Below are 18,732 nucleotides of genomic sequence, written 5' to 3'. Positions count from 1 at the left end.
ACATGTATAAACGAGTTACATACATGTACATGTACATACTTTGCTATTCCTAAGGTGAATAGAAGTGATAAAATCTTATTCTCTGTGATTTTTCATAAAAATTAAATTTTGTCTTTGAGGCCTCAAATACAATGTCATGAATGTACAAGTATTCATTATGCTGATCCTGTAACGGTGTAAACTTGGACAAATGAGCTCCTTAAAAAAAAAAACCTTTCATGACTTTCTTGTAAAGTCGAACAGGCCTACTGGCCAATCGCCTTTCCTGTCAGGTTTTATTTCATTGTTCTGCATGTTTTCTCCCTTTGTTCCCCCCATCCGGTGTCTATAAGAGGAAGAAAGCAAGGTGATGCAGGCTTTCTTTCTCTCAACTCTTATTGCATTTTAACGATCTTTCCCTGAGTCGTTCCCCTCTCAGGCCGTGATCGATTGAGTTGTTATGAACCCATACAAATTAGGTGTGATGTCTAGGAGGGAAAATTTATGCTGCTGCTCTTGTCCTTCAGTACAGTAGATACACTGTGGTTCTAAGGAGAGAGAGTGAGAGAAAGAGAGAGAGAGAGAGAGAGAGAGAGAGAGAGAAATTGAAAAAGAGAGAAAAAGAGAGAGAGAGAGAGAGAGAGAGAGAGAGAGAGAGAGAGAAGAGAGATTAAGAAATAAGAGTGACAAAGAAAGTGGGAGAGAGGGGAAAGTGTGGAAGGAGGAGAAAGGGGAGAGAGAGAGGAGAGAGGAAGAAAGAGAGGGAGGGGGAGATGGAAGATGAAGGGAGAGGAGGACGGAGGAGCAGGGAATGGAGCAGGGAGTGAAGAAAGAGATGATAGAGGGAAAGAGAATAAGGAGGGGGGGGGGGTATGCAAGGTTGTGGGGCAAGAGCGAATGGGGGAGGGAGAATGAGAGAGGGAGGTGGGACGATGAAAATGAGAACTAATCGGTTTATAGAACTCCTGCTTTATCATGAATTCAGTCGAGTTGTAAAATATTGGGCAAATTGAAATGATACATGCACATGTAGTACATGTACATGTATGTGGACATTAAATTTGTAGGTCTGTACAGCTGTATACTGGTATCTCTTTGATTGTACCTGTATATATTCAACTACAATACATGCCTTCAAGGAAGAGTTCACTACTTGACAATGCACACCTGCTTTCATCCTTGTTTTCTCTTCTCTCCTCTCACCTATCATTCCCACATTGAACAGTATATTTTTTCCCTTCTTAGGCCTGGCGTACACTGTATGATCTGACAGTGATCAGATTTGGAAGAAGGAAGAATTTACAGTAACATTTGATATGAACATTTTAAAATGTGAAATATCAATAGATGTATTTCAAATCGGCTCAGAATTGTAGTGATGTTAGGCTGGTCTAGTAGTGTGATTGTCTAAGAGTTGAAGACGATGTGGCTTTTATACACTAAATAAACTAAAATTCTGTAAGCATTTTTATCATTATTTAGACCTAAATCAGGAAAGGGATTTTTATTTAGATATCCATATAATACAATTGCCATCAAGTCACCGACGGGTCGTATAGTGTGCGTTTGGCCTTACATCGATGTCATGATCCTGTTACTTACATGTACATGTACCTGTAGGCCTGCATATGTACGTAAAGTTAAAAACTAAATTGTTCATGCCCTTTAACAACGTTTTGTATTTTGTTAAGAATGTGAAAAAATTATTTGTCCAAAATGTCAATTCTTAAGAATGTGACATAGAAGCTTACATGTACATCTAAAAGTATTCAATAGAGGCTGTAATTCAACTAGTCCACCTTTCAGCCAAGTATGAATAACACAAAAAACATGAATAATTTAATTGTTAACTGTTCATGTAACATGTAGAGCGTGACTGCATTTATTGCCTCTTCTTCAAAATGATTCTGTCAAAAAACATGGGCACCTCATATTAACATCATTGTATTTGATATGAATAGAAAATATTTATGTCTGAATGACATGTCAGGAACGTTTATCATATTCATTGGATTGATTTTTATTTTTGTTTATTAAGGCGCTATATAAATTCAATTATTATTTATTATTTATTATTATTATACTCCATGCATTTCTAGAACCCCCCCCCCCCTCCCTCCCCCAGGCGGAAGGGCCTGTAGACTTTAACTGTAGGTTATGAACACCCACTGTACATGTTTGTAAGGAAATCTATGAAACGATATTAGACCAAAATATCCATGAGGATTGTGGAATGTTCCCTGCTGTGTAGTACCGGTAGTCAAAATTACGATACTGGTTCCTGTAGATCTACACATGTACTACATGTACCACAATGTAAGTTTTATATTTATTTATGTTGTGTATTTACAGTACATGCATTTAAGCCTTTTTAAATCTCAGCTTTTGCCTCATTGGAGAAATACATTGTAGGCTATCCTTTTTATCTAGGGATTAACTATCATGAATATGACAATGGTCTGCTATCAAATAAAATAAAAGCAGATTTGGAAGTTGGGTTTGAAAGATGACTACTGTAGTCTTGAGTTTCAGACTCTATTCAGCATTTTTACAAGGGTTGCAGAGAAGAGACATTATCTCATCTTCAAGAACTGGCTCTAATTTGACACTTTACCAAATTCATTAAGTCTTGAGAAGAGCCTAGCTCTTTCAGTATCTGGCTGTGTCAGCTATAAACTGTACGATGTACGCTGTCAGCCTACATGTACATGTAGTCTCACAGTGCAGACACTGTTACGCACAGCGACCCAAAAGGGTTTGTTTCTGCTAAGTAATTATTACCTCCCAGACAAAATGAACCAACAGGGGCTGCTGGCTTGTCTCCAATTTGTAATTTACCAGGCTAAATTCATATTGATTGCATTCTGGCTACCCTCTGTAAGCTGTACAGCATTATATCGCACGTCTACACCCTACATGTACAGTACATGTATGATGTCTGCATTATACTAATGCATTGGCAAATTTTTTGCTTGACTTATAATTTCATGCAAATAGAATTATGCGATGTGAAATGAAGCATGCTAGTGCAATGTGTATATGCTTTATCGATCTATCCGTCGCTTTATGAATGAAAGTACCGTAGCAGTGGTAAAGTGCGTACCGGTATATATTTATTGGGGGGAGTATTAGAGGGAATTTTGAAATTATGTTCTAAACAGTCCTCCATTCAATAAGATCATAAATAGGGAATTTTTAAAAGTTATAAATGTGAAAAAAGGTAGATGACGTTTTACTGTCCTCTTTTTACTTTCTCTTTTTACTTTCTCGAAGAAAGCAATTATGTCGTGAATCCACTTTCATAAATGGTAAAAATATGAGATTTAATTCATATACATGTACATGACAATATTGCCAATGTATTTTTAAATGATTTTCTTTCGTTGAAGGAGAATCAAATTTATTTTGCATCTTAAAGACAGGGCTTCCCACTTTTTGCTGAAGGTCTATGCAGAAGAACTTTGTTGAAATCTTGAAAAGTTGGCTTTCCTGTGTCAGAATTGAGGTTGACTGGCAAAGGTTAAGAATTACATTTGTAGATAACTCTTGTAATTTTCCCACTTAAATTTGTCTATCAATTTATCTTTCTTTTAATATAAACAATTAGTAAGATCTCTGAGTGTGTACATACATGTACATGTATATGCACAGTATAGGAAAGCATCAAGTCATGATCCTATTAAAAAGCAATGGTATTATTTTCTTAAGTAATCTGATTAAGCATCATTTAAGAGGATTATTTGGAAGAGACTCTACTCAAAACATTGTCCTCTTAATACATGTAATGCTGTAAAACACCCAAACTGAAATACAATACTGTTGTACACGTACATGAACATTTAGTATGTGTACTTTTCATTTCTATATTTAATGCAACTGTTGGTTTCTAGATCTTTGTTGCACTCATCAATAATATTCATCTTTATATTCCATTCATTGACACATAAAACATTTGTTTGGCACTGCTGTCTCTTCTAATTATGATATTATTTTTCAATTTTTTGTAAAAGGCAGTATACCACATCATGTGCATGTTTACCTGATAAAATTTATATGTTTCATGTACAACATTGCAGAGGAAAGCTGATGCAAGTTTTATCATGTTGATGTAACATGCAGAGGAGCATTGATGGGCAAAAGCGATGAGTCATGTAATGCTCTTCATAAAATGTGAATGTAACTCTGGAACTACATAATGGACTGTCTGGGTGGAAAACTGCGCATGCATTATATATTATGCTTCTGAATTACTCTTTTATTGCATGGAGAGTATACCATACAGGGTACTTAGAATGTGCAACTCTGAATCGTTTAGAAACCTTTCGATAGCCAGCTGTACATGTATATGCGTACATGCAAATATTTACAATCTGTTGTATAAACCATTTTTGTTTCACTAGGTTGTTTTTTTCCTGAAGGTTGTTGATATATCAATAAGCTATTAACAATGCACTGCAAACATACATTATATTAAAAGCAGAGTGGAAAAATCATAAAAACATAACAACACCCCACCAACTGAACGTGGGTATACTTATAATACAGTAGTTGTTTACAGTGAATACACAGTCTACTTGTACTGCGGTGGCAATGAAGAGTAGAAATGATATCATTATCAAGTAATCCGAGAATGAATCAAAAGTGGTGCCACTCCCTTTTTTCTTCTCTTCTCTCTTTTCTTTTTGCAATGAAACCAAGGCAGATAAGAGGTAATACTGTAGCTCAATATTTCATGCATTATTTTACTTTTGCTAAAGCTAGTATGGGTACTTACCTCATATGTTTGTGTGTAAGGGATTCTTTATGATGAATCTGATTTAAGAATTAAAAAACAAGAATGATAATAAGCAGCCCCCCCCCAAAAAAAAGAGAAAAGATCAGAATTATTCATTTTTGCAGACATCTGGAAATGATCCAAACGAAATGCTTCCTGCAATTGAACGTGTTCATGCCTGCCATGCAAACATAATGTATACATGTACATGTATGATGTGAGTCAGATGTGATACAAGGTTAATATCTTCATTAGATCATAAGGGTATATATTGTCAAAATCCCCAAAAGGGAACTTTCTCTTCAACGACAAGCAGTCCAATCTGTAACTAATCCTTTTTGAAATTCTTATAATTTATTTTCAAAACATTAAAGCAATGAATATTTTTTTCCTTCCATTCAATTTGTGATTTGATATTTCTTTTTGCAGAACACTTACATAACTAGTAGGAGTAGAACTGAACAAGATAATAGATGAAACCTGACAAGAAAATTTGTATGAAGAAAACAACTTCTTTCCTTTCTCTTTGTCTCTTTTTGTCCTTGCTTAATAAATGAGGTTACAACTGAAAAGGAGACACATATTTTGAGACCAGGATGAAGATAGGTAGGCCCAAAGGGCCAAAGCGGAAGGGAAATTGAAATTAAAACAAAACACAAGACGCTGTCTGAATCAACATTTGCAAAGCTGAAAAATGAAGAAGAGTAAAAAATAAAATAACTGAAACAAGGTTGCCTTTTGTTATGTCTCCATCCTTATAAAAGAAGGGTGACAACATCTCGCTGCTTTCGGGCAATTCAGAGATGAAAGCGAGTAGGCTGAGTCTGTGGGGACCATGGTTTCCATGGTAGAGAGAATTCATTTGATATACATGCATGCCTGGGTAGGCATTGAGATTGGGAATTAGGAATTGTGAAGAAGGAGAGGAAAATAACTTTTGGGGCTAATCTGATGAAAGCTTTTCCTTAGGAGGTTTGGTTGGATGAGAGTAAATCCCCTTTCAGACTACCAAAATTTACTGTATGACACCTGTTTAATATATGATAAGTACTAACAAAAAATGTATAGTTTGAATGTTGTATTTAACATTATTTTATGCAGTGCAATGCATGTTTGAGATCATTTCATATAAAAACCCATGAAAAATCAGGCTTCCGTTCAAGTCTGCACTTCTAATAGCTAGACAGGGCTTATTGTGAGCCTGCACTAATAGTTAGCCAGCTTTCATGCAAATGACCTCATCAAAACCAGTTTCTTTATATGATGTACATGTACATGTACACTGTAGTTACCCAAAGGGTAATCTCCTTTCGCTATACGATGATTCTTTGTACAACGTTTCTTTATACAATTTTTTGTACATGAATGTCCTCTAGTCTGAATGGAACTATAAGCTGATTGGTGTCACTGATACAGCGCCAGTAGTCAGTATTATTATCTCTTCCGTTCTTTCTTAAACCATCTCTTAGTGTACATGTACATGTACATGTAGGCTACAGTTCATAGTAACAACAGGAGATGAGGTGCAGTGAATTTTTCATTTAAACTCATACAAAATCTGGAAATGAATCAAAGTGTTCCGTTATTTCTTTTCTTAACTACATTTATTCTATTTCATTTAATTTCAGGAACACACAAAAAAAAGGAAACTATCAAATAATGCCTTTGGATTACCAAAAGAAATCCAATTTCTTTTGAAGGAATAATACATACATGTAAATATACATAATTACATAAGATATACATAATTCTATATCAAGAAGAAAAGCAAAAGACAAATGAAGAGATCATTCATATAAAACAAGTATATGTTGGGCAGGTCATAAGAGAGTACCGTTTTTAAATAACAAAGAAGGGGGGGGGGGGGGTCTGAAATGAAATTACATCATATTAATCTATATTTGCAGGATAATTGTTTTGTTGACACATTCAAATAAATTTAACCTTCCAGCTGTTATATCATTAGTTATATTAAAGATAATGGCGCACAAGGAAGAAATAAAAAAAGAAGAACAAAATATTGATATATATACACTGTATATTGCAAATCAGTTACAATACATTGCATAAGGTATGTATGTTTGTATTGTCAGGCATAGATTTAGCTGTTCTTTAGCTTCAGATTATCATTTGCTTAGATCCAAAAGGGCATTAAGTAATATCGTTTTACATAGACTTAGAGCTCTTCTGCTGCTAAGCAAACGATGATGATGTATTAAGGCTGTCACTATCGCCATCAAGGCAGCAAAATTCTATGAATAAATTTCCAATCATTTCCGAATTGTTATTCCAATCATCTAATCAATCTTTCCTTAACTTGTCCGTTGTCGTTAAGCTTCTCCCTGGATATTATTTTCCTCTTCATCGTTTAATCTGTAATCCTTGCCCTGAATTTTGTTAAAGGTAAAACAGGAAACAAAAGAAGGCATAATAATGACTTCACCGATACCGATGTAGATAATGCATGGTGATAGATTCATTTTATTCACAGGAAGACTTGAGGATAAAGGCATATAAGTTTCAATGAAAAGAAAGAAACAAAAAACAAAAACAAGCAAACAAATAAACAAAAAGGTAATCCACAATCTTGGGATGAAATCTTATCCTGTTAAAGTAGACATGCAAGTAAGAAATCAAATGAAAATGTGTACATATATTTGTTGATTACCAATGTAAATTGCAGGGATAATGAATAAATTCATTTCTCACACTCTTTCATGTTTATTTCTAAGAAATACCAGTATCAGACTGAAGATACCTTTAATCAAATTAGGCCTTTTTGGTATTCTCAAAACTATGTTATCTACTGTAGATAAGCCATGAAAGATAAGGCTCAGAATCCCTGTTCACAGAAAAGATTAAGCATCACAAAAATATGGCTAGGAACAGTACTTAGCAATTTGTATTCTCTGTGAAATATGACTGTCATAGGTGCTGTGATTTATTAATGAAAACAATTGGAATGAAAAGGGGAAAACTAAAACCTTGCCGAGTGCTCACAGTCGATATGGCACTACAGTAGGCCTTGCTCCACTGACGTCAGTACCTCTCACAGGTGCTCACTGTGTATTGGTTAAAGCAACACATGCAAGCAGGTCTATCTATGCGCACGGAAAGGTTGTATGAGGTAAGCTGCTGCTAATTTAATTGAATTGATACAATGATATGGAAAGCCAGTGTCCAGCCCTTACCTATTTAGAGGTACTTCATTTGTTTTGATGTTGTATTAATATTATATATTTAAGTCTGCAAAAAGACTCTTTTAATTAGGAAAGTGCATAAAGTGGATATACTTCCAAAAACAAAATTATAAAATTGATATTTCATTTATTGACCAAATGTTGTTATTTTTGATAGGATGTACAATAATACTAAATTAAATTTATGATAGGATAACCTAAAATGCACAAGTATATGGACTTGCTGAGAAATCTTGGTGCTTTTTTAAACACCATATTGAAAACAAAACAAATAAACAAAAGATGAAAACAAACTCTAAGTACTTAGTTTTTATATAAGATACTTGTGACAATAGAATGATTTCAGTCCATATACACAATCTAGATATTTCCTTTAAAATACTTGGAACACACCTGTATACAGTCATTATCATAATATTTCTTGTTGAAACCCTATGGAGATAGTGAGAAGGCCTTCCTGTTAGCCCCTGGTCAAAGCAGCCATCCATCCATCTTGGATTGAGAGCAACATGTGCATATATGACAGCTAAAGGTCATTTGAATCATCGGCCAAACAATACAATACTAGCTGTAGAAACAACAACACCATCAAAAACATTGTCCTGGAGGCTCTCTGCTTAGTATTAATGGCGATATTATTATGTTTCGAACAGTTTAGTTTAGATTGTATGGACAGTTGTGGGTCAAAAGCGATGTATTTGCTAAAGCAGAGAAATTAAGTCATGTGTACTTGACCAGAACTTGTTTATCAATGCCATTTGCATTGAACCTTCATTTTGAGAATTTACTCTTATAATTCATTGTGAATTGAGCTACTCGTAAACATGTACATACATGTACAACTTTACAGTTGAAAACTAAATTATTCATACCCTTGTAAATTTGATGTTTTTGTGTTTTCGTAACTTTCAAGATCTTTGTTTTGCTTTAAAATAGCATCCAAACATGCAGTAGCATGATACATGTAGCAACATAACTACATTGTCTAAATACATAACAATAATAATCTTTGCCCTCATTTGATATAAATGTGCAATGTCACATCAAGATTGTACGGCACATTCTGATTGATGTCAGGTCTATGTAAATTGATTCAGATCTTGTGATAATAACCTAATTGGTATTTTTAAATTCTAAATGAGATTAACATTAAGATTATGATGAAGTGATACTTGGTATTTAAAAAATCTAAATGAGATTAACATTATTTTATTTACTCAGAGTTACTAATGATATTATGTTGTTAAAATTCTGGAGAGAGATTTGTGTGTTTTGTTTTGTAAAGCGCCTTGAGTAAGTTAATAGATAAGTGCGCTTTATAATATATTATTATTATTAAGATTATGATGAAGTGAAACTTTATTTGTATATACAATTCTATTTATCCTTTCATCATCTATTCATTTATCGGGGGGGGGGGGGGGGGGGGGGGGGGGGGGGGTGTCACTGTTGCCCTTTGTGTATTGTGTATTGTGAGGTATGCATGTAACTTTAGTAGTAAAAAGTTGAAATATCTTGGCCTCATACCTGAATCTAATCTGTCATTCTGAATGTTCTGTCTTGGGTTAGATTTCTGAAATATATATTTTTCATTGAGCCCGTCTTTAATATCCTCCACTGAATATCACTTTACATCAAGTACGTGATGAGAACCGAGCTAGAATGATGGATGCTGTCTCCTTCCTTTCCCATTTTCTCTTCAAAAGCATCTCTACATATTGACCCATAACCATGGCAACCCTGACAGGGACATCTCATTGGAATTCTCCCTCCCTCCTTACTTACTAACTTTGTAAGTTCTCCTTCGTGTGAATAAATCAGCAATATGTATGCAATGCGGTAGTAATCTAAGCGAGGGGATAGGATGTTCGGTGCAATTTGTAATGTAAGTGCCGTTTGACCGAGGTTGCGTAGGTAGGACAACGCAGATTACATGCTGAATCGCATCATGGGAAATGGTGTGATGGTTTGAGCGGGGTCTTTGTTTACGGAAGAAAGGTTTAGCTCAGTTATGCAAAACTGCATTGGCGTCTTTTTTTTCTTTCTTGGGTAATGGAACTTCTGGAAGTCTCTTGTTGTGTCAAATGCTATTAAGGGTATCATATCCAAGGTACACAGCAGAAATAAAGTGTATGTTTACATGTTGCTAACAAGTTTGATCAGGGGAAATTTCATTCCATTCTTTATTCAATCATTATTGTATTTAAGCTGATGTTCTTTCTTAGTTGGTCTTTTAAAGGAAATTTGAAGTAGATAAGTTGAGAATGCCATGTTAATAATAATGTTCATGTACATGTTTAATGTTTATGTACATGTACTGAACATGTACTTTGAACACAATTTAGATTCATTTTGGACTTTGATGTTAGAAAAAATGATGGAAGGGTTGAAGCTTTTTATTAAACCTAATGTGCAATATAAAATTTGAAGATAAGCACAACTATTTTTGTGTGTAAAAGATTCTTCTTGAAACTTTTGTTTTTGATACTAAAATATTGTCAAGATACATGTGGCAATTGCAAAATGAAAAAAGCAATAACAAAAATGAAATAATGGTACTAAAAAAAAACAATACAAATTAAAATTTAAAAGGACAGTACATGTACAGGTTTTATAGATCGACACATTCTTTTTCTATATTATATACTTTAGCACTAAATTAATGCCTTTCTGGATCTGAGTGGACAATGTAAAATCATTGTATGAAATGTATTGCTGTTGGTAAATAAATCAAATCAATTGCTATTGTGCACTGCATCATGGGGCACTGCAATTTCACAGAGGTTTGTACAAATCTATGCATGTACACAACTGTCTGTTAACTTAATACATGCCTGTTCCTCATAGCAATTTACAGAAGGATTTTAACTTGTTTCAAAGTGTTATGAGCAGGCCTGATAATAACTCAATTTAAACCACTTTTTTTATTTATTTATTTTCTCCAGATTTTTATATTTTTTCCTGATTTATTCCTGATTTATTCCAGATTTTGTTTTTGTGTGTCCCTATTTTACCCTGATTTTTCCCTTATCGTCTCTCTTTTTTTTTTTTTTTTTTAGTGCTCACTATCACCCCTGTATGAGATGAGTTATCATCCTTCTGGCTCCAAATAGAGGCTGTGATTTATATTTCAGGAAGGGATGAAACAATTTTAAAAAATTAAAAATTCCTTCATAAAATCTCCATATTTTTCAACTAAAACCTAAAATCAAAGAAATCAAATGAGTCTTGGGCTTTAAGAAATAACATATTTATGCTTTTAAAATACAAAGCTGTGGATTGTCATAAACTAGACTGATAAATAAAAAAGGAAAAGGGCAAAAATATGAATTGCACAATCTAAGAGAAAAAAGGGTAGATTCAATGTTGGAAACGATTATTAGAGTAATGATAATATATCAAATTTATTAGATGCTTAAAGGAGCATCGTCCCGCAGTGTAGTTGCGCTGCTCTGGTCATCGCCATCTTGGTTCCGAAGATCGACTTCTAATTTGCATACAGCTGTCAATCAAAGTACGCGCGGCTTGGCCTGCCTTCGCCAAGCCAGCTGATCGCTGACGATCGCGACGTCACGAAAGTGGGCGGAAACAGCAGCCGAATCTTAGAGCCGAACTGCGATTGGCATTACTTCGGCACATGTATGCGATAATCGGTATTGTCCGGGCATTCGGAACATGCCATCTGCGTAAGAGCCGTATTATGTTGGTGTCAATAGGCAGCTAGCACCGTCCGCCAGCGGGTACGTATTTTGAACGCCCTCTGGAATACGGGGAACATGCCTCTTTAATACAGGTGTTTCTAAGCGCACCATTGTCTGACTTAAAATTACCAACCAAAACTTATAATACACACACAAAATATATATCTGTTTTTTATTCAATGAATCATGCATATATAATAACAACAATAAAAATGAGATCAAACATAAGGTCAAACATAAGATCAAACAAACAAAGAATAAGATGGTGTGCACCTACAGTAGTATAATCTAAGAGAAGTGAAAATACACTTCCTGTTTTGTGTACATGTACATGTACTGTACATTAGATACTATCAAACACTATTACATTTTTTAAAAAACTTTATGGGAAATGATATGTCTTTATCATTCTGTTATTCACACTTATTAAAGCCTTATTACTTTGCTAGATTTGATCTAGATCTGATTTGTTCATATGTATTGTGTCTCTTTATGATTGTAGCATACTACAGTTTTCTGGTCGGTGATCGCTTAGAAGTGTGTACTTAAGGACATAAGGAGATGAGGACTCCTGAAACACTTGTCTTGATTCATTCACTGTATTTGCCTCTTCTCAAGGGAATATACGATATGATGAACTCTCTGTTTGTCTAGATTTCAATTGATATGCTGCCCTCTATCAATAAGAAAGAAACATTTACATAGTACTGCTCTGAACAACTGAAAATTAGCATACACCTGTATGTAGACGCTGCCTCAATCGAATCATGAAATATAAATGAAGACTGCCCTCATGTGGCAATAAGTGGAGAAGGTGAGTGTGAGTGATCGTACGATGATACAAGATGCTTGCCACTATTCTTGAACACTATTTTTGCCAAAGAATTTATGCAGAGTTTTGATCTTTTATAGTGGTTGGTTGTTGTTTGAAAGCTAGTCCAGTAAATATATTTTGGACACATTGTGATAAAATATATCCTTAGAAGAAAATTTTGTTTAAATTCTTATTCTTTGTGTACAAGAGGAATCGCAGGACTGACAACTTAATTATTGTATAACCTTCTTTTCCCTATATCATTGTTTGGTTGTTGTTTGAAAGCTAGTCCAGTAAATATATTTTGGACACATGTGTTATAAAATATATCCTTAGAAGAAAATGTTTGTTTAAATTCTTATTCTTTGTGTACAAGAGGAATTTCAGGACTGATAATTTAATATTTGTATAACCCTTTTTTCCCTATATCATATTTCTCACCACCTTTGATATATTTATCTCCTTTTAAAAACACAACTATATGTTCAATTGGTGGATGGGTTTCCCTTTATTTGAAGAGGAAGAGGAAGAGAGAAAGAGAGAGAAAGAGAGAGAAAGAGAAATGAAAGATAGAGAAAGAAAGAGAGAGAAAGAGAAATAGAAAGGGAAAAGAGAGAGAGAGAGAGAGAAATAAGAGAGAGAGAGAGAGAGAGAGAGAGAGAGGGAAAGAGAAAGAGAAAGAGAAAGAGAAAGAAAAAGAGAAAGAGAAAGAGAAAGAGAAAGAAAGGAAGAAACAGTGAGAGAGAAGGGGATGTGATAGTCCGGTCTTTGTTAAGGTGATAGACAGACTGCAGAAAATTATATCTGCATAATAAAGACATACGAAGGAGATGGAGGAAGTTATATATCCGGCTGTGCACGATCTGCAGTCAAAAGAAAAAGTAAGGCGGAAAGGGTTCTTAACCCATGAAAAGCCTTACAGCTGAAGCAGCAAGTACATCTTGTGAATAGGCTTACTGTACGAGTCCCTCTTTTATGTAATACTTCTCTTTATACGCAAAGCCTAGACTCCTGGAGTCAAGGCTAAATGTTTATTCATGTTCAGTTCTGCATTGATCCTGTGCACAAAGCGAATATTGATCTTTTCTTTCCACAAGAAATTAGAAATATGCCCCTTTTAGCCAGCCGGAAACCTTATATCCTTTAGCGAGGATTGTATTAGCAATGTTTAATGCTGTCTTCTATTGAAGTACATTTTTTATGTTCATCCATCTTGCCATATACTTCCGTCTTGATAATTATTTCTTACTTTCATCTTCATTTTCTTGTAAGTAGGAGATAAGTATCTTTCTATAATCCTCTCTATCATTTTCAAGTCCACATCAAGAAAAATATCCTGAAGATATTACATTTAAAAGGTTCACTTCAACTTTTAAATTAGTTTCTGAAAAGACCCTTGACAAATGAAATCTCATCTGTATTTATTACTATGTTTTGCCATGTTTAATAGATGTGTTATCCATGCATTCTCTTGTCTGAATTATGTTTTTTTGAAGACATGGTTGTGCTTCTTATCATAAAAATCATGCTTCCTGTTTAAAAAAAAATAAGATGTTGGTTTTCTCGAACAAGAAACACAAAAAAGGAAAAACAAGTGATGATGTAAGTCATGAACCATGCCCTACTTCTGATGAAAATCACCCCTTATGTCTAATACAAATAATGGTATTCTCAAAAATTAAAATTAATGAAACACACCCTGAGGTCATTAAAGTTGAGTTTCTGGTGATGAAAATCACCCTGTTCTGTGTAATGATAATAACTGTCCTTAGTGGAACAGAACAGAAACAGATCATGAGGTCATCATTGTCATTAGCAACCAGCTAACGCCACAAGTGCCACTGGTCAGTATTTTTCTGGACAATTAATTAGAGACAATTATCTAACAATACCGCGTTCACACAGTGACCCTGCTAGCTGGTCATACTGTTGAGCAGTGTTCAACACAGCAAAGTTTTTTACATTGGTTATCGTAATGTTGAGTATTGATTGTACACATACAATGGGTATAGTTTTCTAGCCACTGACGTTCAACGCAGCAATGTTTTTTTTACAACGGTTATCTCAATGTTGAATATTGATTGTACAGGTACAATGGGTGTGTAGTCTTCTAGCCTATTCATGCATCATGGATCTTCTGAAAATTGATCTTTATTCTGTTCTTAGCTTTATTGCGTTATTGTTCACACATCTGACGTACTATCATCTCCAAAAGAGTCCCTGTCTCAGAGCAAGAAGGGACTTAAGTCTGTTTCAATGTATGTGTCAATGCCCCTTTGACTCTGAAACTGATGATATTTTAGAAGGTGTATGAAGCATTAGTTCAGTAATTAGGCATATGTAATGAATTGGCATGGTTGTGTTGCAGTGGTGTTAATTTGTTATTCCTACGGGCTGATTTCTTCGTAATTGGTCGCTTGTTTTCGCAGGAAATGGGGGCATTGTGACTTTGAGTATGACCAGAGGCCATTGCACTGTTTCTCTGCTCTGCCAGGTTTTGGATGGACAGTGCATATGTACGAGGAGGCTATTGTGAATGTCAAGTATACCACCTGTCCCTGATAAAAGTGATTTGAATGAAATTATTCAAATTAAATTTGACAGTAAACTGATTTGCACTCTTGAAAATTAAGAAATAATTTGGTATCCTGAATGCTTATTAAAGAAAAAACTGAGAAAAAACAGTTTTGATGGGTTTAAATTTTGTTTGTTTTGTTGTGTTTTTCGTTTTTGTTATTATATTTTAATACATCAGTAAAGTTTCACCCCAAATTTATGAAGTGCTAGTAAGGCATCACAGATACCTGTACTTGTGTACATGTAAGGCGACTAGGGTCAGTCAAAGTGGGTCTATGCTTTTTGTGAGCATAATTTTTATGATTTAGTGCTTCAATTATTTGTGCAAGGTAGTAACAATAATTAAAGGCAGGAACAATAATTAAAGGCAGGAATCCATTGCTTAGTAAATTACCACGACCACAGCCAAATTCTTCCTATTTATGAAATCTTTAAATGTAAATGGTAAATGGGAGAGAAAACTAGGTCATGAATTTGGTTGAATGAAACCCAATTAGCACAAAACAGTGAGGGGTTTTAGCAGGGCTCAAAACAAGCTTGTCAGCACCGTGGCCATGAATTAAGTTGTATGTGTGATGTAATAGGGTAATCAGACCCATTATCTCATTACACATCAAGCCACAAAGCACACATTAGCAGAGAGATAGAAGGCTGATATGAGGAAACCCATTCTAAGGATGTGATTAGGAAAGAACCGGTGCATGTACATTAGCTTTAAAAGTTCACTTCCATTCTCTGCGATGCTGAGCAGTGAGTGAGGCAGTCTGCTGGTGTACGACGGTGGCAGTGCAGCGGCGGTGGTGTAGAGTGTCAGTTATCCTTATTATGTTCTGTGGAGGACTGGCATGAACACACAGTGGATTGAATGGGTGACTGACTGACTGATGTCAGTCAATCGGTTTACAGACTGCATGCATGTTGAGTGGGAGTAGGTTGTATAGGTTTTAGGTTACATCTATCAGCTGGTAGTTGCTAGCTAGCAGTGGGTTTTCATTCTGTCTGGGACCCTGGCCCTGCTGAGAACAGGATATTCGTTAACCTTGACTGCAGCCAGGTCTAGTGTTCCTGAGCTGAGATGACTTTGTTTTCATGTGTACTGGGAATGCATTAGAGGCTCACTAGCTGTTATGGTATCAGTGTGGTTTACTGTCCGTGGTTTTAGGTTACATCATGTTATTGCGACAAGATACGTTTGAATCAAAATTGAATTTTGAGGACAGTTTGCCAGTTCGCATTACACTTTTGGAGAGTGAAGTTTGAAAGTTTTGCCAGTCTCTGTTTTGATATTTAAAAAAATACAATTGTCATCGTCATTTTTGCAACGGAGTTAAACTGGTGGCTTAAATGCAAAATCTTCTCTAAGTTTGTCGTCTTGGGCGAAAGGCTTGCGTCATCCAAACTAATGAGTTCACCTCTGCTGCCTCCAAAACAAGATGGAACCCCACAAAGTGGGCACAGCTCCATCGTCTTGTGGTGACCTAGTGTCCATGAGGGGCATCCTTTGACAGTAATCAAAGAACACGTAGGCGTGGATCCTAGCTGGCTGTCTTCTTGTTTCTTCTATTCTTCATGTAAATGAGCAGCTGTAGGAGAAATATTCTTTTTATGTCTTTATGACGTCAGTCTGCTCTACTCTGCCAGAAGGTGGTTAGTCCATTGGGAAGGGACTCGACGCCCCTTCCATCAGCCTGCCTGCCAAGTGTCATCTCTGGAATAGGAGGAGAGGATATCTGCATGTGTGTGTGTGTGTATTGTGTGTGCATCATATTCTGAGGATCTCTGGTATTTCATGGACGTCGACGGTGAAGCTAGCTCGCATCGTACCATGTGTTTCATGCATTGCATCCTGCTGACTTTGAGACAGAAGGACAAAACATGTCATCTCTTGTGCATCTCTTAAATCCATCTCATTTGAGGGAAGGCCAGGAACACGCAATTTTATTGACTCGAAAAGAGAGACAGTGCTTCAGGGCTTTTTTATGTTTCGACTTCAGTACAATTGAATTTTGAACAAGATGATGTCCGATTTGGAATGTGATGTCGTCATGTCTTTGGTCCAGCGGCGACCGCGGGCTCGAGCCCCATGTCATATCAACATTGTGGTAAGTGACTCTTTTTACACATATAATGCCTCTTTGGGCAAACTTGGTTCAATTTCCACAAAAAAAATCCATTGACATTTTCAGATATTTGTGTATTGAAGATTCAGAATCCACATATTGTCTTTACAAAAAAAGTTTTTTTTCACAAGAAAATAGTAGTATAAGCTGTAGTATTATATTTGTTTTAGAACTTCAGAAATGCGTATTATACAGCCCTATACCGTGAAATGAATACCACAATATTATTATTACCATTAGCAGCAGACAATTTTCTTTCCTTATTGAAAGGCAATAGCAATTTGTATCTTTGTTGAGACCAAATTCAATTTACTTTGTTATCTCCCCTCCACCCAATGCTGTCTAATTAACCTCAGTATTAGGACTTTGACGTCATGCCTTTGGCATGGGAATCCTTTATTACTTTTATAATTCTCACCTAATTTGAACAAAGAATAACTTTGAATGCAGTAATAAGAAAATTGATGTGAATATAAGCCTAGCTTATGATTATTTTTTTGTTTAGGGGGGGGGGGGTCGGGTAGGCACCAATCCTTCAGATTAGACAGCTAAAGATAACAATGCCTACACTGTACATAACAGTTTGAAAGTGAACTATATTTCAATTGCACTGTCCATGAAAGCTGCACTAATGTATTATAATTACCTACCCAGGCATTGATAATGTGATAGGAATTGTGACTAATTGTAACATTTGTCACTCATTTGTGCTAGGCAACATGTACCTTGTATGATATGAACAGCAGTGCTTTTTAGTTTCATTTTCAAGTAAACAGACTTTCTACTCGGTTTGTATGATTGAAATAAAAATATATGGCTCATGTGAAATGTAAATACTGAATGCTAGACAAGGTCAAATAAATATTGTAATCCAAATAATGCTTGTAATGAAAACAGACTTCCAAACTTTGTACTTTGGTTTTAGGGTGTGAAGCCCAGTGTGAGGTATTGAATTGCCATAAAATTTGGCTCACACCTCCTGGATGTATGTATGACTTTGTGAATTATAACATTGAACTTTTCCCACGTTCTGTTATGCTCCAGAGTGAATGCAAAATTAATTAATTTATAAATATATTTAGTTTCCCACGGAAGGGCCATTTTAATCATTTATTGATCCTGATAATTTAGGTGATAATGCGTGTATCTGTGATACTTGGTGTACACTGTAAGTTGAGCATTTACATTTATGAAATTAAACATGCAAAGTAAAATTTGCACATGGCTTACATTTATGCACCATTTGAAGTCTTTCCTCATTTGAAAAATTCATGCTCTGGTAGCAACCCCCCCCCCCCCCCCCCCCCCCCCCGTACCTCGGGTGAAAATATTGTAATACACATACAACTTTTTCTAATGGTTCTTAATATTGAAGTACCTTTTAGAGGTATTGAGATCCAATGGTGCATAGTAATATCATCTCAAATGCACATTACTTTTGCATGGCAGGTGACCAGCATGAGTGCATTCTCATTCTCCACCGACTGCATATTTCCCTCTGATTTTCTCCTCAATTGATCGAGGAATGAGTCTGATAGCCATGACCTGCTTCTCTGCAGTGCTGCTC

General features: G+C 35.5%; 1 protein-coding gene across 7 annotated transcripts in view; it reads left to right on the top strand.

Annotated features, from left to right (window-relative positions):
* Window positions 1-16,960: 16,960 nt before the first annotated feature.
* LOC115918733 (microtubule-associated serine/threonine-protein kinase 1-like) overlaps window positions 16,961-18,732 on the top strand; it is a 66,173-nt gene continuing 64,401 nt past the window's right edge. For all 7 annotated transcript variants that reach the window (XM_030988498.1, XM_030988491.1, XM_030988521.1 and 4 more), the window contains exon 1: window positions 16,961-17,147. In XM_030988498.1, coding sequence (XP_030844358.1) covers window positions 17,061-17,147 — 87 coding nt within the window. In that variant the 5' untranslated portion in view covers window positions 16,961-17,060. The remainder of the gene's footprint in view (window positions 17,148-18,732) is intronic.

This window comes from Strongylocentrotus purpuratus, unplaced genomic scaffold, assembly GCF_000002235.5.
Source record: "Strongylocentrotus purpuratus isolate Spur 01 unplaced genomic scaffold, Spur_5.0 spur5_contig_840, whole genome shotgun sequence".
Classification (NCBI taxonomy): domain Eukaryota; kingdom Metazoa; phylum Echinodermata; class Echinoidea; order Camarodonta; family Strongylocentrotidae; genus Strongylocentrotus; species Strongylocentrotus purpuratus.
This window is presented reverse-complemented; position numbering and strand designations above follow the sequence as displayed.